This window comes from Zosterops lateralis (genome assembly GCF_965231275.1).
Source record: "Zosterops lateralis genome assembly, chromosome: 22".
Taxonomy (NCBI): domain Eukaryota; kingdom Metazoa; phylum Chordata; class Aves; order Passeriformes; family Zosteropidae; genus Zosterops; species Zosterops lateralis.
In genome coordinates, this window is record NC_139782.1 from 7,553,959 (window position 1) to 7,570,619 (window position 16,661).

The following is a 16,661-nucleotide window of genomic DNA, read 5'->3' on the forward strand; positions in this document are numbered from 1 at the left end:
CCCGCGTGGAATCAGGGATACACCTGCAGGAGTGTCACTGGTCACTAAATCTGCCAACACCCCCGTGGTTTGGGCCCCAGCAGGGCAGTCGGGGTGTTTGTCTCTCTGGGTGGAAGCATTCTGCATTCTGGGGATCCTGTAAACACCAGGCTGCTGTGGTTGTGTGTCTGGTTGTCATCCTGCTGTGTCTCCTGTAAAACCTGACCACGTCTCATCTGAATTTCCTGGTGGTGGGGCAGTGGTGAAGGTTACTCTGGGGTCTGCACTGTTCCCCAGGCAGGACAAGGCACCCCCTGAGTCAGCAGCAGTGTGGAATTGTGTGACTCTGCAGATTCACCAGATTAAGTGACACAGAGCTCGTGCCCACAGGCAGCAGGGGAGCTGAGAGCACAGAATTAACCTTTCAGAGCTTTATGAAAAATCTGGGTAAATGCAAACCAGTCTGGCATGGAGTGGGGATGGTCTTTGTGGACTGGCATCCCTTCATGTCCCTCATGTCAGTGCACCTGGAATAATGCCACCTGCCCTTGAGCAGTGTTCTCCCCAAATGCATCAGCCCTGGCTGGTTCTCAATAGCACAGAAAAAAAAAATCTAAGTTAACCCTCCCTTCTGTTCTTCATGGGGGTCTCAGATCTTAAATTTGGCAGGTTGCAGCTATTTTTTCTGAGTTCCTTTTCCTCTTCCCTACAGTTTCTGATGTCCAATTTCTCACAGGGCAAATGCCCTATTGGTGTTCAGGACAGCTGTACATGTGAAAGTTGGATATGGTGAATAGAAAAGCTGTTGAAAAGGGGAAAAAAACCACCCCAAAAAACCAGAACAGAAACCAGAATTCCTGTAAACAATCTGTTAAAAATATCCTTAACACATGTCAGACCCGATGATTTAAAATAGACAATTTCTGAGAGTTAAAAGGTCACACGGAGACACGACAGGAGATTCAAATGGAGTTGAACAATGAATGTTTCAACAGTCACATCTTGTACTTGTTGGCAAGATATCTGTGTTGCCAGCTAGTAATGTTCAGGGGGGGGAAAAAAATGAGTCAGATTGCAAGAATAATGAGCTTTTCTTGGATGGATGGTAACATAGAGGGGGAAAAAAAATAATTTATACCTTAATGACATGTCTCTGGTAGCAAAAGCTTTAGGAAAAATGGTGATTCTGGGAGTCATAAACTGCAGGACCAGCAGCACAAACCATGTGCTGTACCAGGGTTGTTTGTTTCCATGTGTGGCAGCGAAATAATTAAAATCACAAATCCACATCCCCAATATTTTCTCGTTTGTGACCCCAAAGTACGGCGGGCATTTCAGAGGAGATGTGTGAAAAGAGGGGAGACTTTTCAGATGAGCACAAGGTCTTTGAGTCTCTAATTGCTGCTGAAAAATTAATGAGACAGAGAGGAGGGATTGTCTTTGAACACTGGGAACATTCCTTGTCTCCATCTGCTGCTGCTTTGGATCCACCGATTTCCTCTGGCAGTTGGGAGAGCTGCACTGACCAAAGGGGGATGGAGCCCCAGGGGTGTCCTGGTTTAGGATAAATTAGGGGAGACCCTCCAAAGGAATCCCCTAATAACAAAACCAAGGGGTGGGAGAGGTGCCTGAGCCTTGGGCAGCGGGTGGGGTGGGACAGGGTTTAGTGCTGGGTGGGCCTCCCCTGCAGCCCATGGACCTCTACAACAGGCTGGGGAGAGGAAAAGAGTGGCTAACCCTGTGTGTCCTTGGCATGGAGCGTTTAAAGGAGTGCTGGGTCCCTTTCCCGGGATTAGCAGGTGGAATTGGAGCCCCAGGTGTGTTTAAACCTGCCCTGATCCCTCTTTGTGTCCCCGGGCCCCTCGCCTGCCTTGGTTTATTCTCATCCCCCAAACCCACTCGGCTCTGCTTTGGGATTTGGGGCGTTCCCCGCCCTTATTGCCCGCTGAGATCACCCTGCCAGTACCACCAGGGTCTCTCCCCTTCTCTCTGGGGCTCTCCTGCTCTCCTACACTCCGCATCTTTTCCCTCTAAATGCCCTTCTCCCTCTGTTCCTCCCAGACTCGGTGTCAGCCAATTTCTCGGCTTTCCCCAGGTTTTCAGAGGAAGAACAGTTGTGTATGTGCGACTGAGGCTTGTCAAAGCAGCGCTTTCCAGGAAAGGAGCGGCTCCCAAACCTTTCCCCATCTCCTGCCCGGGCGGTTTCTCGCAGAGAGGCGGACACAGGCCCTGCCCGGGTGTCGCGCTGTTTGTGGCTCCGGCTGCGGTTCTGGAGCCCGGGGGAGTGCGGCACAGGGGGGCACGTCCTGCTGGGGACACCGGGCTGCCGACAGCCTCCATCCCTGCATCCCTCCATCCCTGCATCCATCCCTGCATCCATCCCTGCATCCATCCCTGCATCCATCCCTGCATCCATCCCTGCATCCATCCCTGCATCCATCCCTGCATCCATCCCTGCATCCATCCCTGCATCCATCCCTCCCTCCATCCCTCCCTCCATCCATCCCTGCATCCCTCCGTCCATCCCTCCGTCCATCCATCCCTCATCCATCCCTGCATCCATCCCTGCATCCATCCATCCATCCCTCCCTCCATCCCTGCATCCCTCATCCCTCATCCCTCCCTCCATCCCTTCCCGCCGGCATCTCCCGGTGCATGTGGACCGGGAGCGGCCCCGGGACCAGGACAGGCGTTCTCGGGGCGGGGCGGACGCGGCGGGCGGAGCGCGGCCCCTTCCCCGCCCGTGCCCCCCTCCCCTCCGCAGGCGGGGCCGGAGCGGGGCCGGGAGCGCGGGAGCCCCGCAGCCCCCGGGACCCCCCGGCCGCCGGTGCAGGTGAGCGAAGGGCCGGGAACGGGGCTGGGAACCGGGGCCGGGGGATGCGGGATGCGCGGCCGGGGCTGCGGGGACGGGCTGCGGCAAACGGCAAAGGGCGGACGGCGCTGGCGCGGGGGAAAAGCGCTTTGCTCTGTGCGGAGCGGGGCTTGGCGGGGCCGCTGACCCGCGGGGAGGAGCGGCTGGGGCTGCCCGGGGGCCGCCCTGGGGCTGTGTCCCCTGCTGGGGACAGCGCCGGGCTCGGGGGATGGAGGGATGGATGGATGGATGGATGGATGGATGGATGGATGGATGGATGGATGGATGGATGGATGGATGGATGGATGGATGGATGGCAGGCTGGGAGCTGCTGTTTTGGCCACTAACCCACTCATCATCCCCTGCCAGCCCACCCCGAGGGGTGTTGGTGATCTCAGCTTGGTGTCTCTGCCTTGGCTCTGGGGTGGGTTGGGCACTCGGCGCGTTGTCACCATGGTTGTCACCCACTGCCAGCCCCTGGTCACCCAGACTGTCCCTGGGGTAGGGCTTGTGCTGCCTGGCCCAGCTGGTCACGGCCCTGTGTGTTTCTGCTGGGGGTTGGCTTTGGGTTGTGTTTTTGGCAGGGCACGGGGAGCCTTTGAGGAGCTCCCAGAAGAGAATATTGAACATGGAGTGTGCTGTGTGTGCCCGAGGTGGGGATTGGAGGTTCAATGTCATTAGAAACTCATGGCTTGGGTTTTGTTCTCATCAACAAGATGGACTCGTGTTTCTGGTGTTGAGGAGCCGTTGGGAGCAGTGGAAAAAGCCTAATTTCAGCAGCTCCTTCAGCTGGGCGCTTTCATTTATCACAACTTCCTCCAGCTCCCAGGCCCTGCCTGTGTTAGCAGTAAGAGCAGGGTGCAGGGATCTCACATCACTGTGCCAGCAGCAAAGAGTTACAACATCCCCCGTGAGTTACAGGCTGTCCTTGTGCATGTGGGAAAGCTGAAACACGGAGGAGTTTGTTGTTTGAGGTAGTGCAGCAAACCATTGTCAGGTTTGGGAAGGGAGCTTTGCACAGTGTTGGTTTTCAAGCTTTGGCTTTAACCACTCAATATATATGGTTTCCCACCATGTAGTTCCTCAGGCAGTGCTGTGAACTTGCCTCAAAGCTGACTGAAAGTTTCCACCAGAGAAAGGCTCTTCAGTCTCCCATCAGATGCTTTTCTCTCTCTCTCTGGTGATGTTGTTTTACTCCCAGAATGAGGAGTGGCTTTACATTTCTTTTTTCCCTTAAGTTGCTTTGCATGAACTCCTCTTTCCCTCCCTCTGGCTGTTGCTGCTGGTTGGATCTAAGGCTCTGCTGAGTTTGAATGATGGTTCATTGCTCTGATGCCTTTCTGGGGCTGGGAGCCCCAAAACCTGCAGCCTGTTTTTATCACCACACGTCCATTCTGCTTTCCTATCTCTTCTCTTGCTGACAGCCCCTTTCATCATCAGCCCTGCACACAAACAGGGTTATCCCCAGTTCAGATCACATTGGCGTAGTTCTGCTTCCATTGCTTTCCCTGTCTGAGCCTGGTTTGTGGGAGTGTTTGTGTGTGTAAGGTGGGCATTGAACAATTTAAAAGCTTAAAAGAGTCTTTATTTCATTAAGGGAAGTGCCCAAGCTAGGGGGTTCTTTAATCCCAGTGGCTGTTTAAAGCTTGATCCTTGTGGTTTCCACACAGCCAGAACACTTCCATGGAAGGTGGGAAGAAAACTGAAACTCTGTTCAGTTTCCCAAGGCAGAGGGGAGGAGGGAAGTGCAGGAGAACCCGTCCATGCAGAGCTTGCCTCGTGTAAGAACTGTCACACTGCATCAGATCTGAGCTCCAACAAGTACAACAGTCTGAATTTAGCCATGGGAAGGAAAAAGACTTGGTAAATGATGTATTAGAGATGATGAAAGTCCAGAGTTATTCTTCCTTTGGTATATTCGCACCAGGTTCTGTTGAAGAAAATCCTGCATCCTCTAAATCAGGGAGTTTGGAAAGACAAGGTGTTGAGCTTGAACTGATATTGTTCGTGGCTTAGACAGGTACTCCATGTTCCCTGGGATGTGGTGCCAGGCAGAAATCCTCAGCAGGAGGAAACATCTCAGCCACTGCTGTGTCTCTGTCTCTGCTGGTCAGTGGAGCTGTGGCAGTTTGCTGATTTGGGCCGAGGTAGCAGACACACCAGATGTAACCTGCTGTTTTCACTGTGGATGAGCAGAAAACAAGGCCAGCTTGTTTTGCTTTATTCAAACTTGTGAAGCTTGTCTCCTCCCCGCCTCTGCTCCCCTCCCTGCAGGCCCAGGGCTGGTTTGTGGTCTCTCTATCCGGTTCCTGGGTGATGCAGCCTCCGTGCTGAGGAAGCAGGACAGATAAAACACAGCTCGTATTTCTGGGAATCCTGACCTCAGTGCTGACAGGGAAGTGGTGTGCTCCCCAGGAGCTGGCAGATAAGATGCTGGGCTCCCTGTGCTGCAGCCCAGGGCTGGCTCCTGAGGAGCTGCCAGCAGGACTCTGTGGTTTGGGAATCAGCAGCCCTTAGCTCAGCTTCTGTCAGAGTCTCTACACCCACAGCTGCACAAGCTGCATTTGAAGTTGTGAATGGGGAAATTTCGTGCTGGTTTCATGGGCTGAGGAGGAGAAGGGACACAGAGTTTGCTCAGGGCTGGGTTTGGAGCTGTGGCTGTGGGGGCACCTTCCAGGCTGTACCACTGGGATGTTCCTCTGCTGACCTGACAGGAAAACTCTGTGAGAGGGGATTGACGTGAGCTGCTTTCTCTGCTGGGGTGGTTGGAGAGAATTGGAACCTCTTCCCTCTCTCCTGCTGAGAGTCAGTGCCAACAATTCCAGAGTCTCCCAGCACGTGGGGACACCACTCTCTGCACTTGTCTCTGTGAGGAAACTGGAGGTTTTATTGCTGGAGTATTTTGCTCGTGGGCAAATGGTTGGAGACTTTGTTAAGTGTCTTTGAGAAAGGAAATGTCTGACAGGCTGCTGGTGAATGGCTTTTTGTTCCATCCTGTGTTTGAAAACAGTAGCTTGTACCTGCTAGGGTTCAGATTCTTGTTCTCTTCTTTGCATTCCTTGGGTGTACTGAAAATAAATTGTAGCATCCTGCCAAGGGACAGGCTGCAGATGGAGTTAACAAACTTTCTCTGATTGACTCACCCTTCAACTTCATTTTTCTATACTTGTAAGGGGGGGGGGGGGGGAGGTTGTACAGCAGAGTATTTCTTGTTTGTGTGTATAAAAATGCATGCATACTTGGAACCAGCAACAAACTCTTTCTCCCTCTTGCAGACTGGAACTGAGCTCTGGAAAAACAAAGTGGAGCTTGGAGCATGTGGCCTGAGGATTGCCTTACACAGCCAGGGGTAGGAACTCACTGTTTCTCTTGGCTGCCTGGCCATGGATGAGCTATTGGGCCAAGTGTCTGTTCTCCAGAGGAAGAGAATTCTCTTAATTCTTTGTCAAATGCAGATGTAGATGTTAATCCTGGCCTAGAAGGGATTAAGAGGGAGTTCTATTAAAAATAGAAGCAAATGCTATAGTGGCTCAAGGGCACCAAAGTGGAATTTTTACTAAGGTCCATGTTTTCCTGAGCTTTGAGGCTGTGCTGACTTTCCTTTCTTTAGGCTTTTTTTGCACACTAATTTTCTACAGAGCCCAGCACAGAACTGAGCAAATAACCGTGTAGTCAACAGCAACAGATTGTTTTTCCTTTCCTTGCAGGTGGTAACCAAGCAGTGAGCAGGATGCCCCCAGGCATTTACTGCCCTACGGATTTCTGGTCCAAGGGGGAGAACCAGAACATCCAGGTGGACTTTTTGCTGCCCACAGGCATCTACCTAAACCTCTCAGTGCCCTGCAATGCCAGCCTGGGCGCCATCAAGCAGGTAACAGCCCTGTACCAGCTGTAGGGTGGCAGGTCTGTGTTAAATCTGCTCCAGGGTTTGGCCTCCAATAGCAGACCCTGAGGAGGAGAATGAAAAAAGGGATGTGAAGTCATGTGAGGGTGCTCTGTCCACAGGGAGAGAAGGATCTTTGGGAACTGGATAGTGTTGACAAGACTTGAGGAGCTCTTGGCTGCTGTCACAGATTTTGTGTTACTGGGAGCAAGTTACTTAACCCAGTTTTGTTTGCAGTGTGAGGAGTTGCTCTGTTCCACAGGACCAGAGTCAGCAGGTGCTTACTGTGGGATGTTCAGGTGGGGGTTATTTAAATGCTCAGGTCGAGGGACTAACATTGCCCAAAACAAAAAACAAGCATGAAAAAGGGAAGTCAGTTAAAGGCAAATAAACCTACCCAGCAGTTCAGCAGGAGCTGGAGCCACCAGGCTTGGCTGAGGAGCAGCCTGGGACTGCAGGTCTGGGGGTGCTGTGGAGCTGGGGCTGGGCTCTGCCCTGGCTGTGGGCTGGGGGAGAGGTGCTGGTGACAGTGGCAGAGTGGTGGCAGCAGGGTGACAGGGACAGGATGACAGGGACAGGGTGACAGTGTGAGGAGTGGGGTGTGCAGAGTGACAGTGGCAGGTAACACTGTGCAGGGTAACAGTGGCACAGTGTGGAGGGTGACAGGGACAGGGTGCCAGCAGCCAGGTGGCAGTGACAGGTGGCAGGGTGACAGTGACAGGGTGGCAGCAGCCAGGTGATGCTGTGCGGGATGGCAGTGGCACAGTGACAGGGTGCCAGCAGCCAGGTGCCAGGAGCAGTGACACTGTGCAGGGTGCCAGTGGCAGGGTGACAGGGTGACAGTGGCTCAGTGACAGGGTGCCATCAGCCCAGTGCCAGCAGCAGTGACACTGTGCAGGGTGACAGTGACAGGGTGACAGTGACAGGGTGCCATCAGCCAGGTGACAATGGCAGTGATGCTGTACAGGGTGTCAATGGCTCAGTGCCAGGGTGCCACCAGCCAGGTGACAGTGACACTGTACAGGGTGACAGTGGCACAGTGACAGGGTGCTATCAGGCAGGTGACAATGGCAGTGATGCTGTACAGGGTGACAGTGGCTCAGTGACAGGGTGCCCTCAGCCAGGTGACAGTGACACTGTACAGGGTGTCAGTGGCTCAGTGACAGGGTGCCCTCAGCCAGGTGACAGTGACACTGTGCCCCGCAGGTGCTGTGGCAGCAGGCGCAGTATGAGCCGCTGTTCCACATGCTCAGCGACCCCGAGGCCTACGTGTTCACCTGCATCAACCAGACCGCAGAGCAGCAGGAGCTGGAGGACGAGCAGCGCCGCCTCTGCGACATCCAGCCCTTCCTGCCCGTGCTGCGCCTCGTGGCCCGCGAGGGGGACAGGGCCAAGAAGCTCATCAACTCCCAGATCAGCCTGCTCATCGGGAAGGGTCAGTGCTCCAGGGGGACAGGGGGCAGGGGGGGTGTCATCCTGTCTCTGGGTACCAGTCTGGCTACCTGTGGGACAGTGCTGGAGTGTCATCCTGTCCCAGATAGTCTGGCTGCACCTGGGACAGTGCTGAACCTCTGCTCTGCTCCTGTCCCACCATCCTAGCTATCCCTGGCACAATCCTGGAGTGAGCTCCTGTCCCTGGCTGCCTGTGGGGCACTGCTAGAGACCTGCTCTGCTCCTGTTCCTGGCTACCAGCCTGGCTACCCCTGGGATAGTCCTGGAGCCTTGCTCTATTCCTGTCCCACCAACCTGGCTGCCCCTGGGACAGTGCTGGAGCTCTGTTCCTGTCCCAGCCAACCTGGCTACCCTTGGGACAGTGCTGAGCCCTGCTCTGCTCCTATTCCAGCCTAGGACAGTGCTGGAGCTCTGCTCTGCTCGTGTCCCCCCAGCCTGGCTGCCCTGGGACAGTGCTGGAGCCCTGCTCGTGCCCTGGGCCATCAGAGGTGTCACCTCCAGTGGGTGCAGAGGGGGAACACTGTTCTGTGTGTGCAGAGCCAGGGAAGGTGGTGCTGCCTGCTGGCAGAGCACTGGGGGGTTGAGTCAGTGTGGCTGTACATCATAAATGTGTGATTGCTGCTGGCCTGGCTGACTCTGCCTTTGGCCACGTGTCTGTTCAGGGAGACTTTCACGGACACTTGAGGAAAAGGCTCATTTCCCCCATTGGCTGCAGGTGCTTATTTTGCCTTCCTCTCTTGCTTTCCACCCAGGTTTGCACGAGTTTGACTCTGTGCAGGACCCCGAGGTGAGCGATTTCCGTGCCAAGATGTGCCAGTTCTGTGAGGAGAAGGCAGCCAAGAGGCAGCAGCTCAGCTGGGCAGCCTGGATGGAGTACAACTTCCCCCTGCAGCTGGAGCCCATGGCCAAGGGCCCTGGGACTGGCTCTCTGCAAATCCCCACCAAGAACATTTTTGTCAACGTCAAGTTCCAGTCTGGCGGGGTAAAGCACGAGATTTTCTGTCACAGTGTTTGGTGGTCTGTGCTTTTCCTTTGGAGCCCTCTGTGTGTGTGTGGAGACAGAATTATGTGTGCCTGGACAGTGTTTCTGTGTGTTCATTCTCCAGATTCCTTTGCCTGTGGAGGTGGTTGGGAGGGAGCTTTTCTCCCCTCTGAACATGCACTGGGTGTAGGGGTTAGCTGGAGGCTGAGCTTGCTGTGTGTACATGGGCTGGAAACCTTTTTGGGTTTGGGTAGGAAAGGAGCACAGAATCCAATACTTGGCTTTCCTTTGGGCAGGAGGAGCCTGCTCAGCTCATGCTCAGCCAACACTGTTTGCAGGCCCTGGTCTGTGCCCTGTTCCTGCCTCCTGCCCTTGGTGCAGGTTCTGTGTGTTGTGCCTGGGCATGGAGCCAGGTCACCCTCACAGGAGAAGGGCCTGGGGACCCCTCCAGCCTCTGCCCTGCTGGTGGAATAACTCTGGGAGGGTTTTCAATGACTGGCAACATGAACTGGTGATTCTGCTTAAAATTGAAGTTCCTGATTTCCAGCCTTGTGCTTACACTGCTGGAAACTTGCTCCTGCCCAGTTTGGCAAACACCCCCTGCTTATCCTTGGCTGATGTTGTGTGTGTGATTGTCCCTCCCCATGGTGCTCCTCACTGCCAGCAGCAGGAATGTTGTTCCCTGTCTGTGCCTCTGCAGCCCTGGGCTGGTGTCTGACAGTTTCTGCCTGGTTGGGGTTGCAGGAGAGCTTCACCTTCCAGATCTCCCCCTGGGAGTTCCCCCTCACCCTGATGAGTTATGCCATAAAGAAACAGGCGACCGTGTTCCGCCACGAGACCGTGCAGAAGCCAGAGGACTACACCCTGCAGGTGAATGGGAAATGTGAATATCTCTATGGGAACTACCCCCTGTGCCAGTTCCAGGTGAGCCTCGTGTCTTGCTTTATCAGTGACTCTGTTCCCACATGGCCTTCTCTTGCTGGGGGCGTGGGTTGGGACATGCTGGCAGTGCTGTTTGCAGGAGTGCAGCTCATCACTGGCAGGATCTGGATGCTATTTAGGGCAAAGGGTACTTCTAACAACCTAACAAATCCTTATTTTTGGGGGAGGCAGTGGTCTAAGCCTGTCCCTGGGTGCCAAGTGCTGTGTAAATACATTTAGAGACTGTGGTTCTGGAAATATTTCTTGCTTTTATGGTGGGATGAGGGTTCTCCTGCTGAAAGTTGGGCAAGAAATCCTGAATCGTGCTCCTCTGGCAGGGCAGCCTGCTGCTGGGAGTGCTGAATCCTCCCCAGGGTTTTCCCTTAATGCAGCCCTGAGTCCATTGATGAAATGCCAGCTATAAAAGGCACTTCATATTCTCAGTTCTGGCAACACGAGGACAGGGAGCTGCAGGTTTATAAAACAAGAGGAGATAATTGAGAAGTGGAATTGGATTGTTGCTGTGTCCCTCTCTGAGTCCCTGCAGGGGTTCCTGCTGGGCTGGCTCTGGACAGGGGTGGATGGGTGGCTCTGGCCAAGGGTGGGTGGCTCTGGGTGGCTCTGGTCAGGGGTTGGGTGGCTCTGGCCAGGGGTGGGTGGCTCTGGGTGACTCTGGCCATGGGTGGGTGGCTCTGGGTGGCTCTGGCCAGGGGCTGGGTGGCTCTGGGTGGCTCTGGCCATGGGTGGGTGGCTCTGGGTGGCTCTGGCCAGGGGTGGGTGGCTCTGGGTGACTCTGGCCATGGGTGGGTGGCTCTGGGTGGCTCTGGCCATGGGTGGGTGGCTCTGGGTGGCTCTGGCCAGGGGTGGGTGGCTCTGGGTGGCTCTGGCCAGGGGTGGTGGCTCTGGCCAGTGGCCCTGGATGACCCTGTCTCCTCTCAGCACATCCGCAGCTGCCTGCAGAGGGGCCTGACCCCCCACCTGACCATGGTGCACTCCTCTGCCATCATTGCCATGAGGGACGAGCAGAGCAACTGCATCACCAGCCCCCCAAAGGCGCCCTCCAAGCCCCCCCCGCTCCCCAAGAAAAAGGTGGGAGGGGACAGTGACCCCTGGGGTCACCCTGGGCTGGTCCCTTGGTGGGTGTGCTGCTCCTGGCTGGGAACAGCAGTGGGTTCTCCCTGCCCTTCTCAGGACAGGTTCCCGTGGGGGTCTAAGGTGGGAATTTCCAGCCCCTCCACAGCTTCCCTGGTTGTCCCAGGCTTCCTGCTCTTTTCTGTGGGACCCAAAAGCATGGGATGGGAGATGGGGCCTTTGTTGCTCCTGTTTCTGATCAGAACCTTTTTCTCTTTCCAGCCCAACTATGGCTCTCTCTGGTCCTTGGAGCAGCCCTTCTACATCGAGCTGGTGCAGGGCAGCAAGGTCAATGCAGATGAGAGGATGAAGGTGGGTGCTGACTGACTCACTCTGGGGTTTGCTCCTGTGCTTTCCCATCACATCCCTCTCCTTTGTGTGGGGAGGACAGTGGTGGTGGCAGTGTGATCTCACCTGCTCCTCTGGGGCTCCCTTCAGCCTTTGGAAAGTTTCTGAACTCTGCAGCACAACAGGAGTGGTGAGGGAAGTGGCCAGAAACCAGCCCAGCAGTGGAAAAGCTGCTGCACAGCAAACAGAGCTGCTGCCCTGAGGTGATGGCACTGCCCAGGGCAGGGCAAACCCAGCTCTGAGGAGAGGGATGGGAGAGGTGGTGCCTGGCAAAGGGAGGCAGAAAGCAGGAGGCAGCAGAGGCCTGGGACGTGTGGGGTGTTTGCCATGAAGGGGAGCAGGAAAATGAGGAGAAGGGGAACAGCTGCCTTTTGGGAAGGGAAGGAACTAGGCAAGAATGTGTCACATTAATTAATATGCAAGTCTGCATGAAGTGAGAAGATAACAATGCTCTTACTGAAGCTGAGTAAAGAGACAGACTTCAGAACTGAATGTCTTAATGAACTGGGAAAGAGACAGGAGCAGGACACCCTGTTCAGGGGAGTGGCTGCCCTGTCCCATCCCTGTCCCAGTGATGTGCCTGCAGCAAACATGGCAAGTCCCTGTAGCCCTGGTTCCATGCCTGAAGCATTTTGGTTTTTTGAAATTCTTTTTTTAGAGAATTTTCTGTAAACAAGAGAAATGTTTTTGTAAGTGTACCTATGTCATTCATTTTTTTTTTCTTAGGAGGGACTTCTTGCTGTCCCTCTGCTCTGACCAATGCGAGTGAAAAGGTTTTACCTTTGTGTCACAAATCAGATTGGTCTGTGTGAAATGGGATAAAAGGGATACACATCCCAAAAATAAAGAAAATCATCATATTCAGCCTTCTGAATCTCAGAGTCTGTACAACAGCATCAAGTCCCCTGGGTTGGTGGTGTTCTTTGTGCTCCCCTGTGTCTCTAGAGGGACACGAAAAGGACACTCAGGCAGGTTGTGAGAGCAAAAAAGAAGGACATTTATTTTCTCCTTGGGTTTCTATAGTTTTTGGAGTTGGTACAGTGATTGGGAAATGAGGTTGACACCTCTCTGACCCCACTGGTCAGGCTAGAAGTCCATCACAGACAGGAATGCAAAAACCATGAGCAACTCTGGTACAAAATCGCAAACACCAGAAGGCTGAAAAAAAACCCAAAGCAACGCCCCTGGATTGACTCTGTCCTGTCATTTGTCCTCCCTCAGCTGGTGGTGCAGGCAGGGCTGTTCCACGGCCACGAGATGCTGTGCAAGACGGTGTCCAGCTCGGAGGTGGCCGTGTGCTCGGAGCCCGTGTGGCGGCAGCGCCTGGACTTCGACATCGGCATCTGCGACCTGCCGCGCATGGCCCGGCTCTGCCTGGCGCTCTACGCCGTCATCGAGAAGGCCAAGAAGGCTCGCTCCACCAAGAAGAAATCCAAGAAAGCTGTAAGTGGAGTGCTGGGGGAAGATGAGGCGGGAAAAGCTTATAAATGTGATTGCCTGGTGAGAAATAGTAAAGGTATAAAATGTGTGAGTGGAATAGAAATGAAAGCTGAGCTTTGAGATGTGATCGTGGCAGGGAGGGATGTTGGGAAAGATGGGACAGGAAGGGCTTGTGGATGTGATTGCCTGGTGAGAAATACTGGAGATGTAAAAGCTGTGAGTGAAATAGAAATGAAATCCAGCTCTGAGATGTGATCATGGCAGGCAGGAAGACGGGGATGAGCTGGAGATGGGTGGAAGGACAGAAAACAAAAGGCCCCAAGGGTGCAGCCCCTCTCCACCCTGCCAAGGCATCAGGGAAAAGGGGGATGAGAAAAGTCTCTTCAGAGTTTAGAATACAGGATGATGTGGTGATAGAGCAGTTCTCATGGGCTGCAGGCAAAGTCTGGAGGGTTTGTATCTGGCGCCGGTTGGTCACTGTAAATTAGAATATTCAACACAAAAGGAGATGGAATGGATTGGAACAAGGTCCTTGCTCTCTTCTACCTCTCTTGCTCTTACTCCTCTTAGCTTTTTTACCCCCCTCACCTCACCCCCTCTCTCTCCCCTTTCTCTCTTTGGGGTTCCCTCCAGCCCAGGCTGGTGGCTGAAGGCAAAGCCCTTTTTACCCACAACCCTGCAATAAATCCCCGTGTTTGTAGAATATCTCAGCTCTGCAGAGTTCCCTCTCCCTGCTCTCCTGGATGTTCCTACAGTGGAGCCAAGCCTGGGCCTGAGCCAGGCTGGGCAGGGCTGCAGAGCACAGGACACAATTCTGTGCCCTTTGCTGTCAGAAAACTTCATGTTAATAAAACAGAATAATGGCCAGTAACTTCTTCAACAGGAACAGGAAGCTGAGAAGTGGCTGCTTGTAAGAAAAGCTGTTTATGTGTAACTTCTCTAGAAAGACCATTAAGAAACAGACCCAGCATCTGACTGGGCCAAAAGAGGAATCACTTCTGTTGGTGCTCCTGTTTCTCTGTCCCACAACTTCCTTGTTTTGTAGTTGAGGTTAAACCATCGTCTCTGTTGCATTTTCTTTCTAACAAGTTCTTTCCTGCAAATCCCCAGTGGAGCAAGTGACCAGCTGGGGAGGGAGAATAAACTGAGGAATGTAAATAGTGGTTGTGGCAAAGCATTGGGCCAGGTAAAATTAAAGTGCAGATTCTTCAAGGTTCAGGTGGTGTTGTTGTTCAGGTGTTGAAAGCTGATCATAGAAAGTGTTAAATCACTTTGGAAGTTCTTGACTTGAGCATCTTAATCAGAGATAGTGATATTTCTCACTTTCCAAAACTTCTAGTCCATTAATTTAGTAACTAGAAGTAGATCCAGCTGCAGCCTGTGTTTGAATTGCTGATTTCCCAGAGTTGTAACCCAAGCCTGGAGCTCTTTGCCTTGTGAGAGTTTTTCTTTATGAGCAGCAAATGTGTTTGTGCCTCTGCAAATTGTTGTTTCTGTGACCACAAAGACACTGTTCTGGTGCCCTCAGGAGGGGGCTGCTGGTGCCAGCTGTGCTGGAGTGCAGAGCAATGGGGCACTGGTGAGGGTGATACAGAGGATTTCAGTCCTGCTCACTCCTCCTCGCTGCTGGGAGGTTCACTTTGTGCTGACATCAGTGGAGTTCTCAGGGTTACTGTGCAGTCATGTCTGGGAGCAGCAGCCAGCTCATGAATCCTCCTTGTGGGGACCAATTTCTGGGTTGGAGACTTCAGACTGGAAACATTTTGAGGCCAAGACCAGGATTAACCAGTTTTATTGTTGGGTTTCTTTTTTTATTTAAGAATAGCAGAACCCCAGCTCCTGCTGGAGGCTTTTGTTGGACAGAAGATGTGATTCATCCACAGGCTGGGATGTTTGCGGTCACACTGGAATAATTTTCAGTTTTGGAGCAGTCAGAAGGAAATCTTGCTGTTCTGATTGACAAAACACCACTAGTCTGTTGAGCTGAGTTGTTGAGAGGATCTCATTCATGTGTGTTCTGGTGCTGGGGAGAGGTGGGTGCATTCTGATGAGCTTTTAATATAAAATCACAACATTCACTGCAGCTGAGCTCTGCAAAAAGGAATTTTTCCCCATGGTGAGCTACAGCTCTGAATGAAGAGCCCAGAAATCATTTCAAATGTTTGGTTACAGAGTGAACCCTGATTTGTTTGTTTGTTTTGATTGTTTGTTTGGGTTTTTTTCCTTACTCAGAGGTTAATTCCATACATGTTGTTTATATGCAGACTGTCCAGGGCAGAGAGGTGGGACTAAATCATTTACTACCACAGAACCAGGCATGTTTGCAGGCTGGCTGGATGAGTCAGAGGGTTAATGTCACCCAGAGGATTGGCTTTCAGGGTTCCTCTAAATCATGCAGGAGATGTCTCTCTTTAGAGTGCTAGATCCTTGTTTTGCTGGACCTTGTCCACAGAAATCTTTCCCTGTGTTTTGGCAGGCTCTGAGCTGTGGTTAGATGTCATTTGCTCTGTTAGAAAAGGTTATTGCTGCTGCTGCTGGTGTTTGATTTGGCTTTTCCCTGTGATCTGGAAGGTGATGTCTCAGATGTGATTTTACTGGAGATACTTGGAGTGATTAAATCAGCTCCAAGGTTTGTGAGAGGCCCCTTGGAAGTGCCTCATTTTGTCACGTTGGAGGGAAATGGGGGTTCTGGTACCTCCACCAAGTGCCTGGTGCTCTGTGGGGTGCCCCAGTGGAACCAGGTGTGTCTCCCTGTGGTTCCTTCACTTGCTGGTGGTGCCTGGGGCAGAATTTCTGCCCTTTTCCAGCCGTTTCCTGTGCTGGAGCCGTGGTGTGAGCTGAGCTCTGAGAGCTGCTGGATGAGGTCAAGTGTTCCATCTGGGGAACCTGACTGCAGGGAAGCTGAGCTCACCCTGGAATGTGTGTCTGCTCTGGGGCTGGAGCTGGTGAGGGCAGGGGGTTCTTTGCCTTGGCCACGTCCCAGTCACTTTATTTGCTGCAGTTCCTCCTCCAAAACGAGACTGGGTTGGATTTGTGGGGTTTATTTTGGGGGTGTGGCAAGGGATTGGCAGCATAAAGTTTGATTTCTATAGATAGTGTTTATTATTGTACAGAGAAGCCAAGCCTTTTTTTCCTATTATGAGCTATTTCCAGCATCCTTTGTCTCATTTTCCAAAATCGTGCCTGCTCTGTGTTCCCCCTTTCAAAATTAGTTCTTCTCCCTCCCCCTCAAATTGTGAAATATATGAAATGTGTAATGGTTCCCTCAAACATTGAATGTAGATTAGCAAGGCCTTATTGGAAAATCAGAGATTCTTCAGCTGTGCCAAATATCAGATGGTGAAGTTTTAGACACTTTTGTGGGGAGGGGAGCGTTTGGTGCCTTTCAGCACCACACAAGAGACTCCAGGTTTTGGCAAGTGCCTGGTGCCATCTTGTACTCTGAATTTCAGAGAACTGAGATCCCCTTTGCATGGGGATCTCTGAGCTGCAGCCCCTGTGCAGGGCAGGCCCCACCAGCTCTGTGTCCCCACAGGACTGTCCCATCGCCTGGGTCAACGTGATGCTCTTCGACTACAAGGACCAGCTGAAGACAGGGGAGTGCTGCCTGCACATGTGGTCCTCCTTCCCAGGTATGGCAGGAGGGAGCTGCTCTTTGACATCCTCAGTGTCCC

The 16,661-nt window shown here is 53.0% G+C and overlaps 1 protein-coding gene across 4 annotated transcripts in view; it reads left to right on the plus strand.

Annotated features, from left to right (window-relative positions):
- The window catches only part of PIK3CD (phosphatidylinositol-4,5-bisphosphate 3-kinase catalytic subunit delta), a 33,765-nt gene that overhangs the window by 8,342 nt on the left and 8,762 nt on the right, over positions 1-16,661 (plus strand). For 2 of the 4 annotated variants that reach the window (XM_083876801.1, XM_083876804.1), the window contains exons 1-10: positions 2,751-2,812; positions 6,106-6,179; positions 6,538-6,701; positions 7,920-8,148; positions 8,918-9,147; positions 9,892-10,071; positions 11,008-11,157; positions 11,422-11,511; positions 12,769-12,990; positions 16,523-16,619. In XM_083876801.1, coding sequence (XP_083732927.1) covers positions 6,561-6,701; positions 7,920-8,148; positions 8,918-9,147; positions 9,892-10,071; positions 11,008-11,157; positions 11,422-11,511; positions 12,769-12,990; positions 16,523-16,619 — 1,339 coding nt within the window. In that variant the 5' untranslated portion in view covers positions 2,751-2,812; positions 6,106-6,179; positions 6,538-6,560. Of the gene's footprint in view, positions 1-2,750; positions 2,813-5,487; positions 5,570-6,105; positions 6,180-6,537; positions 6,702-7,919; positions 8,149-8,917; positions 9,148-9,891; positions 10,072-11,007; positions 11,158-11,421; positions 11,512-12,768; positions 12,991-16,522; positions 16,620-16,661 lie in introns of those variants that run through there. The other 2 variants (XM_083876802.1, XM_083876803.1) reach the window with 2 other exon arrangements.